The sequence below is a fragment of the Cyclopterus lumpus genome, chromosome 13 (genome assembly GCF_009769545.1).
Source record: "Cyclopterus lumpus isolate fCycLum1 chromosome 13, fCycLum1.pri, whole genome shotgun sequence".
Classification (NCBI taxonomy): Eukaryota; Metazoa; Chordata; class Actinopteri; order Perciformes; family Cyclopteridae; genus Cyclopterus; species Cyclopterus lumpus.
The window spans coordinates 6,108,759-6,124,878 of NC_046978.1; the positions used below are offsets into that span (position 1 = coordinate 6,108,759).

A 16,120-nucleotide genomic window follows, 5' to 3' on the forward strand; every position below is an offset into this window, starting at 1 on the left:
ATTCCTGAGAGGAGTAGACTGGTCTGGCAGTGGGTTGGTCCATGAACTCAGTGACTCTCCACCACTGCATTACATCACACTGGCGCTAACACAGCCAGTTTGCCACACTGCAGTGAAGATAAGAGTATATGTTGTATATATAAACAAAATGTTTACACACATGCACAATCCATGTATTTGCCCTCCCTTCCTACCACACAGAAACAAATAGGCAGCCCTGTATCTAAACGTATATTATCTCACATCCCCATTCATCACAACAACAGTCCCCAAGAGCGAGATGGTGGCAACGAAATTAGGAACTGTTACAGCTCCCCCAGCACCCTCTACTCTTCCTGCTGACTCCACTCCAAGATGTCGTCCTTTTATGCAGGTCTTTGGTTCCCCTATTTTAGTTTGTCTGTTATTTTGTATTTGTAACTTTCCATTCCTCTATTGTGTTCATTGCCTATATGGCATTGTCTCCTTTGCAACATGTATTTTCTGAAATGTTTACTTGTATTAATGTTATGTTTTTACCTTGCTTCTATGTAGAGCACTTTGTAAACCCTGTTTTTAAAGGTGCTATATAAATAAATGTATTATTATTATTATTCATGTGGGTGTCTACTCAAACTGTCTCCCACTCCGTCTCTAGGTGCACGTCAGGCTGTTTAAACACTTCCACTGATATCACAGTGCAGACGACAGCTTGCACACGTGCCACTTGACTGCCCTCGTCGTCATCTCTCCCCTCTTTTTGTCTTACAGCTGAAGGAGGGAGTCATAGATTGTGAATGTGTGTGTGTGTGTGTGAGAGAGAGAGAGAGAGAGAGAGAGAGAGCGCGCACAAGGGAGATAGTTATGCATATGCATACATATTACTCATATGGCTGTGTCCCGAATATCAATGCACCGACTGACCTTCCATCCATCTCTGTAGTTGTGTATCCTCTGTGGATGATGCAGATCTGCTGTCTCATGGTTTGTGGTCAATACTAATGTGTGTGTGTGTGTGTGTGTGTGTGTCACAAGCTAGGGAATGGAATTAACTCTAAAATTACCCTGATGGTAGAATCTGTGGAAACAGCATGGTGATGGAGTATTATTTCAGAATGACCAGCAGATCAGATCTCAAGCTTGCACGCGTGAGATTGAGCATTCTGTTGGACAAGGTTCATGTGTAAAGCATTATTAATACCGTTGTTCCCCCTCGGCAGGGTATTTGAGCTCATTATTATCACTGAGATGCCCGTCACTCAGTTTTCCACAGGCAGTTGAAGCAGGAAGTAAAAAGAAGAGATAAACAGTAGATTTATGGAGACTAAATGAAATATCATTGGCAAAAGTAAACATGGATCCATCCACAATCCATTATTCACTGTCACGTCTGTCATGTGTTTTCTTAATGAGCCCTTTCATTATCATTGACGGGGATATTACATACACCTTAAATACTATTTGTATTTAAAGAAACAAGCAGGACATCGCAATAGCTGGGACCACGAACAGCATGCATCCAATTAATTAATTAATTTACACCCAACCAACCACCAACACGCGCACACACACACATACACACACACACACACACACACACACACACACACACACACACGCACACACACACGCACGCACGCACACACACAAACACTTTCTGAATCCGAGATAGAAAGTCGTGGCGAGTTTTGTGAACCCATTAATTGATCGATTTTTGTCGACCAATGAACAATGAATGGACATCCAATGTTATTATAAACTTCCAGATGCAATGATGCCTCCCACAAGAGTCTACAACAAACGATTCATGAGTTGTATTACAGGGTGTGTCTTAAGAATAGGGGGCGGCATGAGTTTGGCCATATGGCTTACTAAATCTGTGTTGATGGTATGTGCTACACCCCATTTTTACAGATTGAAATGAACACAAATACCGACCTTCCCTCCCACACAGTTGATGTTCATGCCACATTTCATGTATGTTGGAGTTTTGAATGTACTTCTGTTTGCTCTGCTCCAATTCATTCCTACCAAACAATGAGGACTCTTGAAAGGGTCCGTCAGTGAGCAGCATAGTAGCTTGGCTAAACAGCTGCTGTTACCATACAGTCACAAAACAGCAAATATAACAGCACTAAATTACTCGTGATCACAGTCAACTGCTTTGTATTCATGTTGGAAAATTGTGTTATCAGGGTTAACTTTGCCAGTTTACGACTTCAAACCTTTGTCAGACAACCTTTGAGGCTCCAGCTCACCTCCTGGCACTATATATATGTCAAGTGATCAGCCAGCTGGTGGTCAGCATCTTTCTGTCACAACGCTGGCATAACAATAAACTGAAAACAAATAAACAGTTTGCACCAATGAAGCAATCAAGTACATTGGAAAATCACATAAAATACTCCTAATAATAAAATAAATGTCTCTATAGGCCCCTTCTGCTAACTAGCCACTGTTTCTCTAGCTTCTACAACACAGTGGCTATCCATATTCTAAGCCACAGTACATTGGTATGTACTATTATGCTGGATGCACACATTTAAGCAGCTTGTAATTTTAAGAAAGAGAGTCTTCAGGCTCAGATCGAGCTAAACTGAGAGTCGTGATTTCTGTCAGTTGTCTTATTACTTATGGTATTTTCATTTTAATTTGGTCATCTCTACTGTGCAAAATCAGACTAAAAGCAATATCAATGTTAAAGTTACAGTCACACCTACATCAGTGCTTATCTTGTTTTATAATTGTCAGCATGCTGGTCCCCTACGTTGTCCTTGGTTTCTTTGCTGTCAGTTGCATTGAGACAGTAAATTAATTTAGTCCATGAATTTGCTACTTTTTTAAGCTAAAAAGTTAGCAGTGATGCCATCACTGAAATGCAAGATTCTGCATATTCGTGCAACAAATTGAGCAGAGAGAAATAATTAGATCAGCATAGGATACCTTTTACCAGGAGCATGGGCAATTCTACAGGTCATGGAATATGACTGCATTCAAACAGTATTTCACTTATATTTCTTTCAAATAGTTCTTTTCAAAAGATTTTATTTGGTTTAGTCCACAAAAATGTTTGGCTGTGACACAATTGTTGAAAAGGAGATTGGAAAATATGGGTCAAGGAGAATATCTAGCGGCCAGAAAAATGACAGGGCCAAGTTCTATCGACCGAACATTATGTTACAATAAGATAGGATGCAGTTTTTATTGTTTATGTTCTTTCCAATGCTGTCAGGCCTCATCAGTGTGCAGACCCTCATATGACATAACAAATTAGATTTTCTGACACAAAAAAAAAAGTTACATATTTGGTTGATACAATATAAAATGACTTTGCTAAATCTTTAATTATGTTAAAAGGATATTCTTTGTATACATGTGAATTAAATTCAAATCATTTGCATCATCTCTTACTATTGCACCATCTGGACTAACTGCTCTTATTAATGGACGGTGTATGTGTCTGGTGGGCGATACTGTTCAGATGTCATTGAGCTCAATTGAATAAATGTGTGTCTTTCATATGATTTATACCATGCTGCTTTGATATAAGGCTGGACCTGATAACATTAACATCTTTGTTCATGCCTTAAACACAGTTTCCCTAGTTGCCGTGGCAATGAGGACCTTGCAGCACATTTCCGTGGGACTGCAGCATGAGGTGTTGTGTGAACAAGGAATGGGACTGAGAGATAGAGGGGGCTGAGACAGTGGGCGAGACCAATAAGGACAGCTACTATTAAAAGATGAGCCACGTTCACAAAGTTGTTTATGTCACATGATACTCGAGTGCAACTCAGCAGAAGGCGAGCAGATTTCTAAGAAGTAGAGAGATTTGAGGAGTGAAAAAGTGGAAAACATTGAAGCATATGCGTGAAGAGGAATAGAAAAGGAGAACAGGTGGGGATCAGAGAAATATAAATGAAGAGGGATGAGAAATGTCAAGATATTATCACAGCTGGGAGCCAGCCAGTATATATATATATATATATATATATATATATATATATATATATATATATAAACATCTGCCAGTACTCACCTTGTTTTTCCCCTCTCACTACCAGACACCAACCTCTGTCCCTCACCCACTTGTACTAATTGCTCCCGTTTACCTTCCATCACTCTTCCCCCTGCCACTACCTGGTCTCCTTTACTCTATTTGTCTCTCACAGACTTTCCCCCTCTCTTCTCCCTGATGCTCATATCAGGAGAAAGGGCAGCTCAGGTCATATATAGAGGATACCCTGGTCAGTCTGTGATGCGGTGTTATTCGAAGCGTTCAGCATCTGCTTTTTAATGCTGCAGTCAGCGCCCTTTAACCTCTCGCATTACTGAATTCCCCCTCCCTCCCTCCCTTCTTCCATCTTTCCTTCTCCTTTTCTCTCTTTTCAGAAGGTGAAAAAGTTACACCACTGATCAGCCATATCTCCTAACATCCTATGGCATAAGGCATACTAATCAGATTCTGAGCCCTTTACTGATTTGTAACACTTAAGGAATGTCTGAACCGTCAACTTGACACCAATACAAACACAACCTTTTGGTTGCTAGACAGCAAGTCCAAGGGCACTTTTACAGATCAGAGTTTACACTGTGACTGTCTTGGGGAATTTGTTTTAAAGCAAATTGTTTCCTCTTACTTTCCCGCATGCTTTAACTATTGCTCTCTTTGTTTCACTGTTTATCGTGTTTAAAAGGTCAGCCATAAGAAATCTGCTTTCTTTTCCTCATCTTTCATCGTTTTTTTCTTTTCTGGAAGTCATTCAAGGTGAATAAATGGCTCTCATCTCCGGCAACTCTACTTTTCCTCATATTTTCTTCTCTCTCCCACTGTATTCCTCTCAGATGCAGAGCTCAATGTGGCTTGTGTTACCAGTGCGAGGGGCCCTGCCATAAATGAAAGTGCAATTCCATGTGGCTTGCAACAAGCACAGCACGTTAATATATCAAGATGTGCATTCTAATGTATTCAACAGTAATGAACTATATTTGTTGACAAAGTTTCCAACAAAAACAAACTTGACTAAAGCTAGGATATAATTTCATCAAAACACTAAGACTAAAGCTAAATAAAAATGAACAGGAGGATTTGCTTTGAATAGTATTTTTGTAGAGAATGATGAACATAATCCAACTTTTGGACACCTCAATTTGGTAAAATTCCCGTTCATGCAACCTACTAAAACACATTTATTGTTTATGTAATCAGCTCAAAACAGTCAGTAATTCAGCAGCAGTGGTGTCACTGGAGTCTAAATGTGTGTGTTTTTCCTGAAGAGTTGTCACAGCCATGAAATAATCCAGAGTTTTGCCAAACGAGTGGCATCTTTTTAGTAGACGGATTAGCACAGATCATGGCTTTTAAAAGAGGAGATGGAGATATGAACCCCGGTCACACTCGGCAGTGCACTATGCTTTGCACATGTCAACAGCTGAAGTGAGTCCCGAGTGAGACAAAATGCTCAGCTTAGATTTTAGTGTCTATACTCTCAATGAAGTGCGTGCGTGTGTGTGCGTGTGTGTCTCTGTGTGTGTGTGTGTGTGTGTGTGACAGAGAGTTGGGGATTGCATACTGTAATATTCCCATGCCTTTTCTCCCTCTCCTCTACAACGTATTACCTTGGCTAGTTGATCTGATGGTGTAATAATATCTCCTGCCTCTGGCTACGGAAAAATTGCCACATGCATTATTCACACATGCTAAGATGCTTATTGATGACTCCTTTATTTATATATTCCCTCAATGCCAGAGTCATTTCTCAACATTTGTACCCCTTAGTTTTAATTCTCTGTTGTGACGTGAACTTCGTCTAATGGCACAAGATATAACCATGTGAAACTGGGTCTAATAATACATGTAGGTGGAGCCCCATTCATTAAATCTGCTTTATTTGATGTCAAAGCTCACAGCGGTTCATTTTGTCATAGCTGTTTCCACTGGGGCATTACCCAAGTGCTTTGTGAAAATACACAGAAAACAGAACTCTTTTGAGAAAACTAGCATGACATTGCCTCGCAACTCTATTCGCTTCTATTTTATTCATGCAGTCGTTGCAAATGTTGCATATTCTCTTTTGTGTCTGTGAACGGACTTAAGTGCTACTGGATGTTGAGTGGGTTTTCTCTCTAAATCCATACACCGGATTCTTCCCACTTTCTTTCATCTTTTTTCTTCTTCTTGATCTCTCTCCTCTTCACTGTTGTCCTTTGAAACAAATTGCCTTTGCCTGAAGGCGTGAGCTTTAATGTTAGCAATATGGTGTTTGATTTGATTTTCCAGCTGAGGGTCTGTCCATCTCCGTGAGGGCTACCGTGAGAGAGGATTTGCAGGAGAATGATACGGAAACACGTTGTAATGAAGCTGTGTGTATGAATCCAAATATTATTGTATTAACCTCGGTGAGGTTGTGTGTGTGTGTGTGTGTGTGTGTGTGTGTGTGTGTGTGTGTGTCAGTGCATTAAGCCCTGCTCCACTGACACTCTTCCCTCCTTCTCCACAGAGAGAAGTGCCTTCTTTCGGTGACCCCTGTGGCTGCGCCTCTGCCTCTGTGCCTGTCCATGTCTACCGGAGTTGCGGCCACGGCAGAAGCCCCGGGACCGCCAAACCAGTCGACTTAGCCAGTCATCACACCACTGACACCGTCCTTCTTCCCTCCATCTCCTGCTCTGTCTGCCAGACCTCTCTCCATCCATGCCACTCTGCCCTCCTCTGTGGAAGTCAACCACTCCCCCATCATCTGCAGACAGAGCCCGATACTGAAGGCAGCTTTTATCGGCTCCTGTGAGTGGAAGGAGTCTCTGTGCTGTCTTGTCCACAACAGCCTTCTTCCTCGTCCCACTCCTCCATTTCATCTTTTTCCTCCTTCCTCGTCTCCCGCAGCCTGCATCTTTTTATCATGGGCAAGCTCAATCGATAATGTGTTCTGCCATTCATCTCATCTGACAGTTGAGCCGAGGAGCGAGGCAATAGACAGAACAGGTGTCTGTGTGTGTGTGTGTGTGTGTGTGTGTGTGTTTGAGAGAACGACAGAGAGAGAGATTACAAAGCAAACCCCTTTGGCCATCACCAGCCAGGCCCTTGGTGACAGGTGGTGAAGGATTCCTGTTACAGCCACAAACAGACTCAAAGGATGGGCCGCAGGTGGTAGGCGAGTCCCAGGCCTCACAGGCTTCACCTCAGAATCAAATCCTGGCGACCAAAACCTCTTAAAACTAGCCTTTTCCCATGTCCTTTACCTATTCGTTCTCATCATTTGCCCCAGTGTCATTAGAGTCATACAGTACAGACGGACATCATTGCATTTCCTGGATATTTATCCTCTCAATCGCCCCCTCCCGCCTGGTTCAATATGGCGATGAATATGACGCAGATCCGGGACACAAAGTGGCTGACATTGGAAGTTTGTCGGGAATTCCAGAGAGGAACGTGTTCCCGACCGGACAGCGAGTGCAAGTTTGCCCACCCTGCCAAGAGCTGTCAAGTGGAAAACGGCAGAGTCATTGCTTGTTTCGACTCACTCAAGGTGAGTAACACTGATGATATTCATTCATCACTGCCCTGACTTCTTTTTTTGTGTTGACGAGCATCATCTTCAGGATGTTTTAAGTTCTATTTGTTTTGTGGAGGCCAGACCTTGTTATACCTAAAGGTGTAGTTGGGGATTCAAGGCTTGATGCAGGGGAGAACAGTCTGTGGTAAGTTGTAAGGAAAGATATTGCTTTAGCCAAGGCAGTGGGGAGGGGGTAGATACATCTGTGTATAAATACTTTTTTAGAGAGTTTGTGTGTGTGTGCGTGTGTGTGCGTGTGTGTGCGTGTGTGTGCGTGTGTGTGTGTGTGTGTGTGTGTGTGTGTGTGTGTGTCTCGGTAAGCTAAGATGAGGCAGTAATGGCATTAACATCTGTGAATCAGACTCAGAGTTTCCTTCACTGGCACATTACATTAGCTGTTAGTTGGCACATTGCTAAAGTCTGTGTGGGATCGTCACGTCATCAGGCTGAATAGGAAATATAGAAGTAGGGCAGCCCACTGTGTATTTCATGTTGTATATGATGAGTCGGCGAGTATATGTCTCTGTGTTATTTTGAGATCATGTAGCACAGTCAGGGGTTCTCAGAAGGCTCTGTAATTTACTGTCTATTCTTGCCCTGGCACTGGGACAACACACTCCCACTATGCAGACCCCCACCCCCCCACCCCCCCCACCCCCCTCAGGGGAGTGGGGGGGGTGGGGGGGTGGGGGGAGGGGGAGAGAAGATTGAAAGAGGGAAGAAAATAGAATGGACTGGGTCGGTGCGTATTCAGTGTGGCAAGAAATGTCTTCCTGATGCTCAAAGGCACAGCTGATTAGAATGGCTAAGTGTCAGTAGACTGCAACGAAGGGCTTCAGTTTCAATATTGAGTGAGTTTGATTTCTTTTTGTCACGGTACGTGTCAACCAACCCTGTCTCTTACACATTTAGTTTAAATGCTACTGTACAAGAGTGCCAGTGATAATAATCGTGTCAATAATTATATTTCCTTCAAACTCAATTGAGCAAACGCAGACGTTGCAAGAATTGGTAGCTTGGGTGGAGGATCAGACTTTGAAACCAGAGACTGAGGGTTGAGTCCTGAGTCACCTGAGTGGATGTTAAACAACATTACTAAGTCCCCTGACTTAATGTTTTGTTACATTTTGAACAAAACAACCACTCTAGCAGTTTGTGAAGCTGTTATTTAGGTCAGGTATTGTGTTTACCACGGTCACCATCTTAGTTTTGTGCCTGCCTAACATTTACAAAATAAAGAACAGCTGCGGCTTATGAGAATTACGATAATAAAGAAATCCTCCTCGAAAATGTGTTGGCTAATTTATAAACATAATTTAGTAATAATAGAGTCAAAGTAATGTGTCAAATCAATTCAACTGAAACCCAGAAAAAGCAACACAACATTTCTCAAATCCATCTGTCATAAAAAAATGCTTCACTATTCACAGTTGTGGACACCCATACACTGTGACATCAGGTCCCACTTTTAATTTTTAACCACAAGTGGAGAAAAGTGTGTTACGTGTCAGCAGTGGCTGCATGTGTCATGGCTGAGAGCCAAATATAAACACTGGTCTTTAGTAAGATAGTATATTATATATGAAAATAAGTAGTATGCATGTCACAAACACAACGTGCGCACACACACACACACTCTGTCACACTGCAGTATTTCATCCTGCTGCCTCATTATTCCAGATGCTAATAAATGTGTCAGATACAGCGATATCAGTTGAGTCAATCTGGGTATTTGGCTCAAGTTAGAACAATGATTCTGGACCCTAGAGTTCCGCGTTGTGCACATGTTCTGTAATGTGTCTCCTATCTGATTGGCAAGTCAGGGGTTCTCAGAAGGCTCTGTAATTTACTGTCTATTCTTGCCCTGGCACTGGGACAACACACTCCCACTATGCAGACCCCCCCCCCCCCCCCCCCCCCCCCTCAGGGGAGTTGGGGGGGGGGGGGGGGGGGGGGGAGAGAAGATTGAAAGAGGGAAGAAAATAGAATGGACTGGGTCGGTGCGTATTCAGTGTGGCAAGAAATGTCTTCCTGATGCTCAAAGGCACAGCTGATTAGAATGGCTAAGTGTCAGTAGACTGCAACGAAGGGCTTCAGTTTCAATATTGAGTGAGTTTGATTTCTTTTTGTCACGGTACGTGTCAACCAACCCTGTCTCTTACACATTTAGTTTAAATGCTACTGTACAAGAGTGCCAGTGATAATAATCGTGTCAATAATTATATTTCCTTCAAACTCAATTGAGCAAACGCAGACGTTGCAAGAATTGGTAGCTTGGGTGGAGGATCAGACTTTGAAACCAGAGACTGAGGGTTGAGTCCTGAGTCACCTGAGTGGATGTTAAACAACATTACTAAGTCCCCTGACTTAATGTTTTGTTACATTTTGAACAAAACAACCACTCTAGCAGTTTGTGAAGCTGTTATTTAGGTCAGGTATTGTGTTTACCACGGTCACCATCTTAGTTTTGTGCCTGCCTAACATTTACAAAATAAAGAACAGCTGCGGCTTATGAGAATTACGATAATAAAGAAATCCTCCTCGAAAATGTGTTGGCTAATTTATAAACATAATTTAGTAACAATAGAGTCAAAGTAATGTGTCAAATCAATTCAACTGAAACCCAGAAAAAGCAACACAACATTTCTCAAATCCATCTGTCATAAAAAAATGCTTCACTATTCACAGTTGTGGACACCCATACACTGTGACATCAGGTCCCACTTTTAATTTTTAACCACAAGTGGAGAAAAGTGTGTTACGTGTCAGCAGTGGCTGCATGTGTCATGGCTGAGAGCCAAATATAAACACTGGTCTTTAGTAAGATAGTATATTATATATGAAAATAAGTAGTATGCATGTCACAAACACAACGTGCGCACACACACACACACTCTGTCACACTGCAGTATTTCATCCTGCTGCCTCATTATTCCAGATGCTAATAAATGTGTCAGATACAGCGATATCAGTTGAGTCAATCTGGGTATTTGGCTCAAGTTAGAACAATGATTCTGGACCCTAGAGTTCCGCGTTGTGCACATGTTCTGTAATGTGTCTCCTATCTGATTGGCAAGCAGGGTGTTATTCGGTGAAACTGGAGGCCGCAGCTGGAAGGCAGTCAAGCCAGTCCAGGGGATTTCTTGTTAAGTCAGGCACTACGTTATTACTGTTCTTGGCTGCTTGGTTGGAGCTCCGATGGCTTGGGTGGGTTTGGTTGGTACAGGTGAGACGGGAGTGGAAAAAGGGAGGCTGCATCGGCCTTGCATGGATCATGAAAACAGACATGCAGGCTGAGCCGGAGAGAGGGTGAGAGCAGGCGCAGCAGGGAATGTGCGAGGAGGCATAGCACTATGCTCAGCACCCTTCCCTGCTCTCAGTGCCAGGGCATTCCACAGTCCACTTCCCCTCCCGGCCTCCATGACAGAATGATAGATCTGCTCTATCTGCAGATGAATTTATAATACATAGCTAGGCATCAAGAGATGGGAAAGCGGCTAGGGAAGGACATGCAGGAGGATGTGGAGAGAATAAAGGGAGTGGAGGGATGATACACGTGGCTTTGCACTCCTGGACTATTTGGCATACCACTCGCCCCTCATTCCTGTTGAAATGCAGGCCTGCAAAGAAACTGCTGGATGAGTAGAAATGCATATGGATAGCTTTACCTTTTCTGTCTGTCTTTTTCTATTCAAAGCATCATTCTTTCTCAGCTTTTTTATTATTAAACCACAGTTTCTTGCGAGCTGTTCTTTACTGTAGTTGTCTTTCGTACATACACTTCATTCAGTCATGCAGTGTTATCTAAAGAAAATGTCAGCTGTGTATCAAGAGGAAATAGTATGGGTGGTGTTAACAGAGGATGGAGTGATAGAGGTGAACAGGAAATAAGTCTGAGGCAGAGACTGTAAGATTTGTTGATATCACAGAGAGACTGTAATCACAAAAGTAACACAGAAAAGTAACTTGACAAAGATGTGAGGAAACAGTCTGAGTAAATGGCAGAACTTCAAGAGTATTTCTTACACTAGTGCATTTTTACTCATTTAGTATTAGAAGAAAATTAGAAGAAATTTAGGAAAAGCGTTGGGGTTATTCGGGTTGATGGAAGTGAATGGGTTCAACTTGCATTATTACAGCTTTATTATAACAACTAATTCATCAATCGTATAGCATACACATGTGTATGTGTTGTTATCAACCTGTGTACAGGTAGAGTAACTAGCTACTTTCCTCACCAGACTACCTATGTATGTTTTGCTGACAACAGTCTACAGGTGTGTTTACACAAAACTTATATTAGACTTTCCACAATTGTCTATTTGCATTTTCCTTTTGGCTCCTGCCACAGGAATTCATCAGTGTGTTGCTATTAGCAGCTGGAAACAAAGCTGTTTTCATTGTAAGTGAATGAAAAGCAAATCTGGGAGTATTTAGGCTGACGGAATACAATAAACTCACCATTAGGCTGTGATGGGAAACAGGTGAGAGTGTGCCAAAGCGCCGCAGGAGCTCCCCTACAGCATGATGGACTGGCTACTGATGGCCATGCTGAATGCTCTCAGTCTGTTGAATTTGCACTTAATGTCTCGTTATGAATATTTTAAATCTTTTTATTACAGCACATTCTCAGTCCAATACGTCAAACTCTGCAGTTGCGCCTGAGCTTATGACGCTCAATGAACCCCAGTAGTGAGAGTTTTGGACACGTCAGGGCCGATGCCTCAACATATGCTCGTTACATAGTGTCTTTTTACAATAAACTTCTGTCTTCACAGGAAGGTTTCGGCAAAAAAAACACTTGTTAGATTTCATAATATAGTGAACTTGACATTAACTTCAATGGCTTAAAACTCATGTGAGTAGCGTGACACAAATAGCGGTGTACTAGATGAAAGTCCTGTGATCGTTTGACTGTCTTGCACTTTACACTAAGTTAAGTGCTCTGAGCGTGTAATAAAGACGCAGGTTTGCGACACACACTAAAAGGTGTCGGGCGCTGGAGAGCACTGACCAAGCTGGGGTATTTGATGCATTGGTAGTGAGAATGGGTTATCCTTTGACATTTGAATATTCTTCTCTGCTGGAACTGCTGGAAAAGAAACGTAGGAGTAAAGATGGTAGGTGAAGTATTGGGGGTGTGAAAATCCCTAGAACTCCTCTAAGCTCATGGTTTAATGCACTTATTGGAAGTCGCTTTGGATAAAAGCGTCAGCTAAATGACATGTAATAAGATAAGATAAGATAAGATAAGCTAATCCTTTATTAGTGTATTAATGTAATGTAAGCTACAAACCTGCTATATTGTTAAATATACATATACCAACCTAACTTTTTACTGGGAATATAGGACAAATATAGGAATATAAGAACATTTGGTTTTAGTTTTGGGACATGGTTGCTGTCATTTCTGCTTTTCTGTCTACACAGATTTGTGTTTTTGTTCTGATTATATTTTAGCTCTAAATAGAGATGTTTAGATGTTAAGTCTAACAAGCCCTCTCAGGAATTACCAATTTACTTATTTACACGCTTCAAAGAAAATAACAATCCATGAAAAACTTAAAAGTGGCCATAGATAAGAATTAGTAGTGATTACTTGAGGGCGTGTAATGATTACAAGCTATGTATACTATTGATGTACTTTCTGTCTGACTCCCATCGTTTTGTCTGTTGAAGCTGAAATGTTTGAAAGAAGAATGTTGCACTTGGATTTGGTTTTGACTATTTATTTGAATTATTTACATGAAAGTATAGGACTGGCAATTTGTACATCTTACCAGTAATCAACCCCAGTGACCTCCAGCCCGTAATAAGGATTATGTTCTGCCAAAACAAAATTATTAAATTCTCACAAACTCCACACGTATAATAATGCAACACCGCCATTAACAGGGCCAATAGACATTCAACATGTTGTAGAAAGGATTTGTGTATAGTAGATAGGCCGCATTTACTAATCTACTATTTACAACATTTTACCTTAACTTTAACCTTTAACTGTAGGTCAATATACTGCAATTTCATGTGTGCTGTTATTAACAATGCAGGAATGTGATATTACCACAACTGCACTCCCACTGTGTATTTTCCATGGATTTTAGAAGTTTGTTATGATCTGGTCTCCACCTGCTTAACAGACAAAGTCAGAGGTACTGGATTTTATTTTGGGCTAAAGAGTTTTCTGGCCAGTGTGGCGCCTGACTGTTATTAACTGAAGACAAACCTGCCATACATTTGGTTACCTGGGAGTGTTCATTTCACACTCAGTCCACCTGCAGTGACTTCAAGGTGTCATGTGAAGACTGGATCAGTGAATTGGACATTTGAACAGTTGACCAGACAAATGCTGTTTCAGGCTTCTTGGCCATTTACGTCAAATACGCTGCTCAGCTCCAGTTTATTGGGCACTATGAGGCACTCTGCAGCCATGTTCTTTACTGAAAGGCATATAAAAGGTGCTGTTATTGCCTGGGCTTGAGGAAAACATTACACTTACCACAATGTGTTGGGTAAGTGTAATGCATGACATTATCCTGAAGGTGATGATCGTGCTGGTGATGCCACATGTCCTTGAGAATCGGTGAACTTTTTATTGCAGTAAAACAGGACATTCTTTTGTATTATTATGCCTTAGCTGCTGTGTATTATGTACCCATAATCCCTTTAAACAGCCTGTTTAATGTCATAAAGTGGAGCCAGTAGGTTTTTTAAATATTTTCTTGAAGTTGCATACGTTCGAAGCACTATTTCTCGAGGTGGCAAACAAAGACTGAGGGTTGAAACCTATTTCAACATTCACAAAGTAGAGTGTGGCTTTGGTTTCTATGCAAATGACCAAAAAACCCAATCAAAAATACAAATAAAAAGACAACCACGAGGGACATTATTAGAGAAGCACATTGCAATTTAAAAAAGAGATGGTGTGTTCATAGTTCCCCCAAGTACCTAAATAATTAATGGTAGTTCAAAATTAGAAAAAGGAAAAAAATCAACTGCAGCTTTTGTAAATTTGATTAATGTATTCTCTGAAGGAACAACATTACACTATTTTAATATACAGTATGTGTTGTAAAAGTATGTTCTGAAATCTGTGACTACTAGTCACTGTATGTAAGTTATGAGAGTCGGAGTGGTCACTAATTATAGGCTGGATACACACATCCACAACCAGACATACATTTTCATATTGCACAGACAGCCAAGAGCTAAGCAACGCATGGTGACCTATATATACAGTATACTTCAGAGTCCTTGCATGTAGATGGTGAGTGGAACAAGGAGGGGAGGGGTCTGGGGGGACAAAGAGAACAGATAACAGGAGAATAGGAAAGGCAATATGTATTGAGACGAGAGCCCAGTAGAAAACAGAGGTAGAGGTATGAATGTGTGTGTGTGTGTGTGTGTGTGTGTGTGTGTGTGTGTGTGTGTGTGTGTGTGTGTGTGTGTGTGTGTGTGTGCGCGCACAGAGGGATAAGAACTCTTTGAAAGGGAAACGTACTCCAACAGTGATAATCTGCTCCGTATCTGTATTCCACTGCCATGCTCTCTGCTCTCATCCTATTCTCTCATTACATCTGTTAATCTGTCTCTACTCAACCCATCCTACCTCCCCCATTCCCTCCTTTCTCCAGTTCTTTTTTTTCTCCCAGACACTTTCACATCCAGAATTTAGGTTGTTGTGTCTAAGCAGTATTAAACATATTGCTCTCCAAAACCTCAGTTATCTCCGTCAAGACATCCATGGGAAGAGAGAGTTTGAATGTAAAGCTTTTCGGGAGCTGTTTACTAAAAGCTTGCTTTTGTTCATCAACAATTTTGGCTCAGCGACAGAGGGCCCAAACTGAGAAAGATAAGGCTATTTCAAATGAAGTCATCTTATTATATGCATAGGTCCAACATTTTCTCTTCTGATAGGAATTCCAATACCTCAACTCTGAGTATCTCCTGCAATTCCAAATAGTATAGCCGCGCTCTCTTTGTACCAAATCTTGTGTATGAATGTAACTGTGGTGAAAACAGAGAATTTCATAATGACGTTGACTTAGAAACTGTCGTTTCACCTAATAGAGTCGGTGCATATTCTTAGATCCAATCAGTAGGTTGACTATATGAATTCCAGGTGTATACACAAATAATTGAAACATTTGCAGTATAAGCGAACATTTAATAATGTATAATATTGCAGATCTGTTCAAAATAAGATCCCCATACATGCTTTATCACTTAGCTCTGCCTACACAGGACTATATGACAGAAGGCTTTTCACATTGCAATAAAGTAAGCAGTGAACACACAACCAGTAGCTATTAACGTTGTCTGGCTCTATTCATGAGCAAATTCTTCCTTGAAATGTTTCTCTGTGCTCAGAGAGGCCACCATTTCTACACCCATCTGTGGATACCTTCCATCAGCATAGACACACACACACACACACACACACACACACACACACACACACACACACACACACACACACACACATCCACACACATCCAACACACACATCCACACACACACACACACACACACACACACACACACACACACATACATCTTTGAACATACTGCATCAGCATGGAGACATGACA

General features: G+C 41.5%; 1 protein-coding gene across 3 annotated transcripts in view; it reads left to right on the forward strand.

The window, feature by feature from the left end:
- Positions 1-16,120, forward strand: part of LOC117741932 (muscleblind-like protein 1) — a 53,805-nt gene that overhangs the window by 3,515 nt on the left and 34,170 nt on the right. For all 3 annotated transcript variants that reach the window (XM_034549204.1, XM_034549205.1, XM_034549206.1), the window contains exon 2: positions 6,480-7,502. In XM_034549204.1, the coding sequence (XP_034405095.1) occupies positions 7,329-7,502 (174 nt within the window). In that variant the 5' untranslated portion in view covers positions 6,480-7,328. The remainder of the gene's footprint in view (positions 1-6,479; positions 7,503-16,120) is intronic.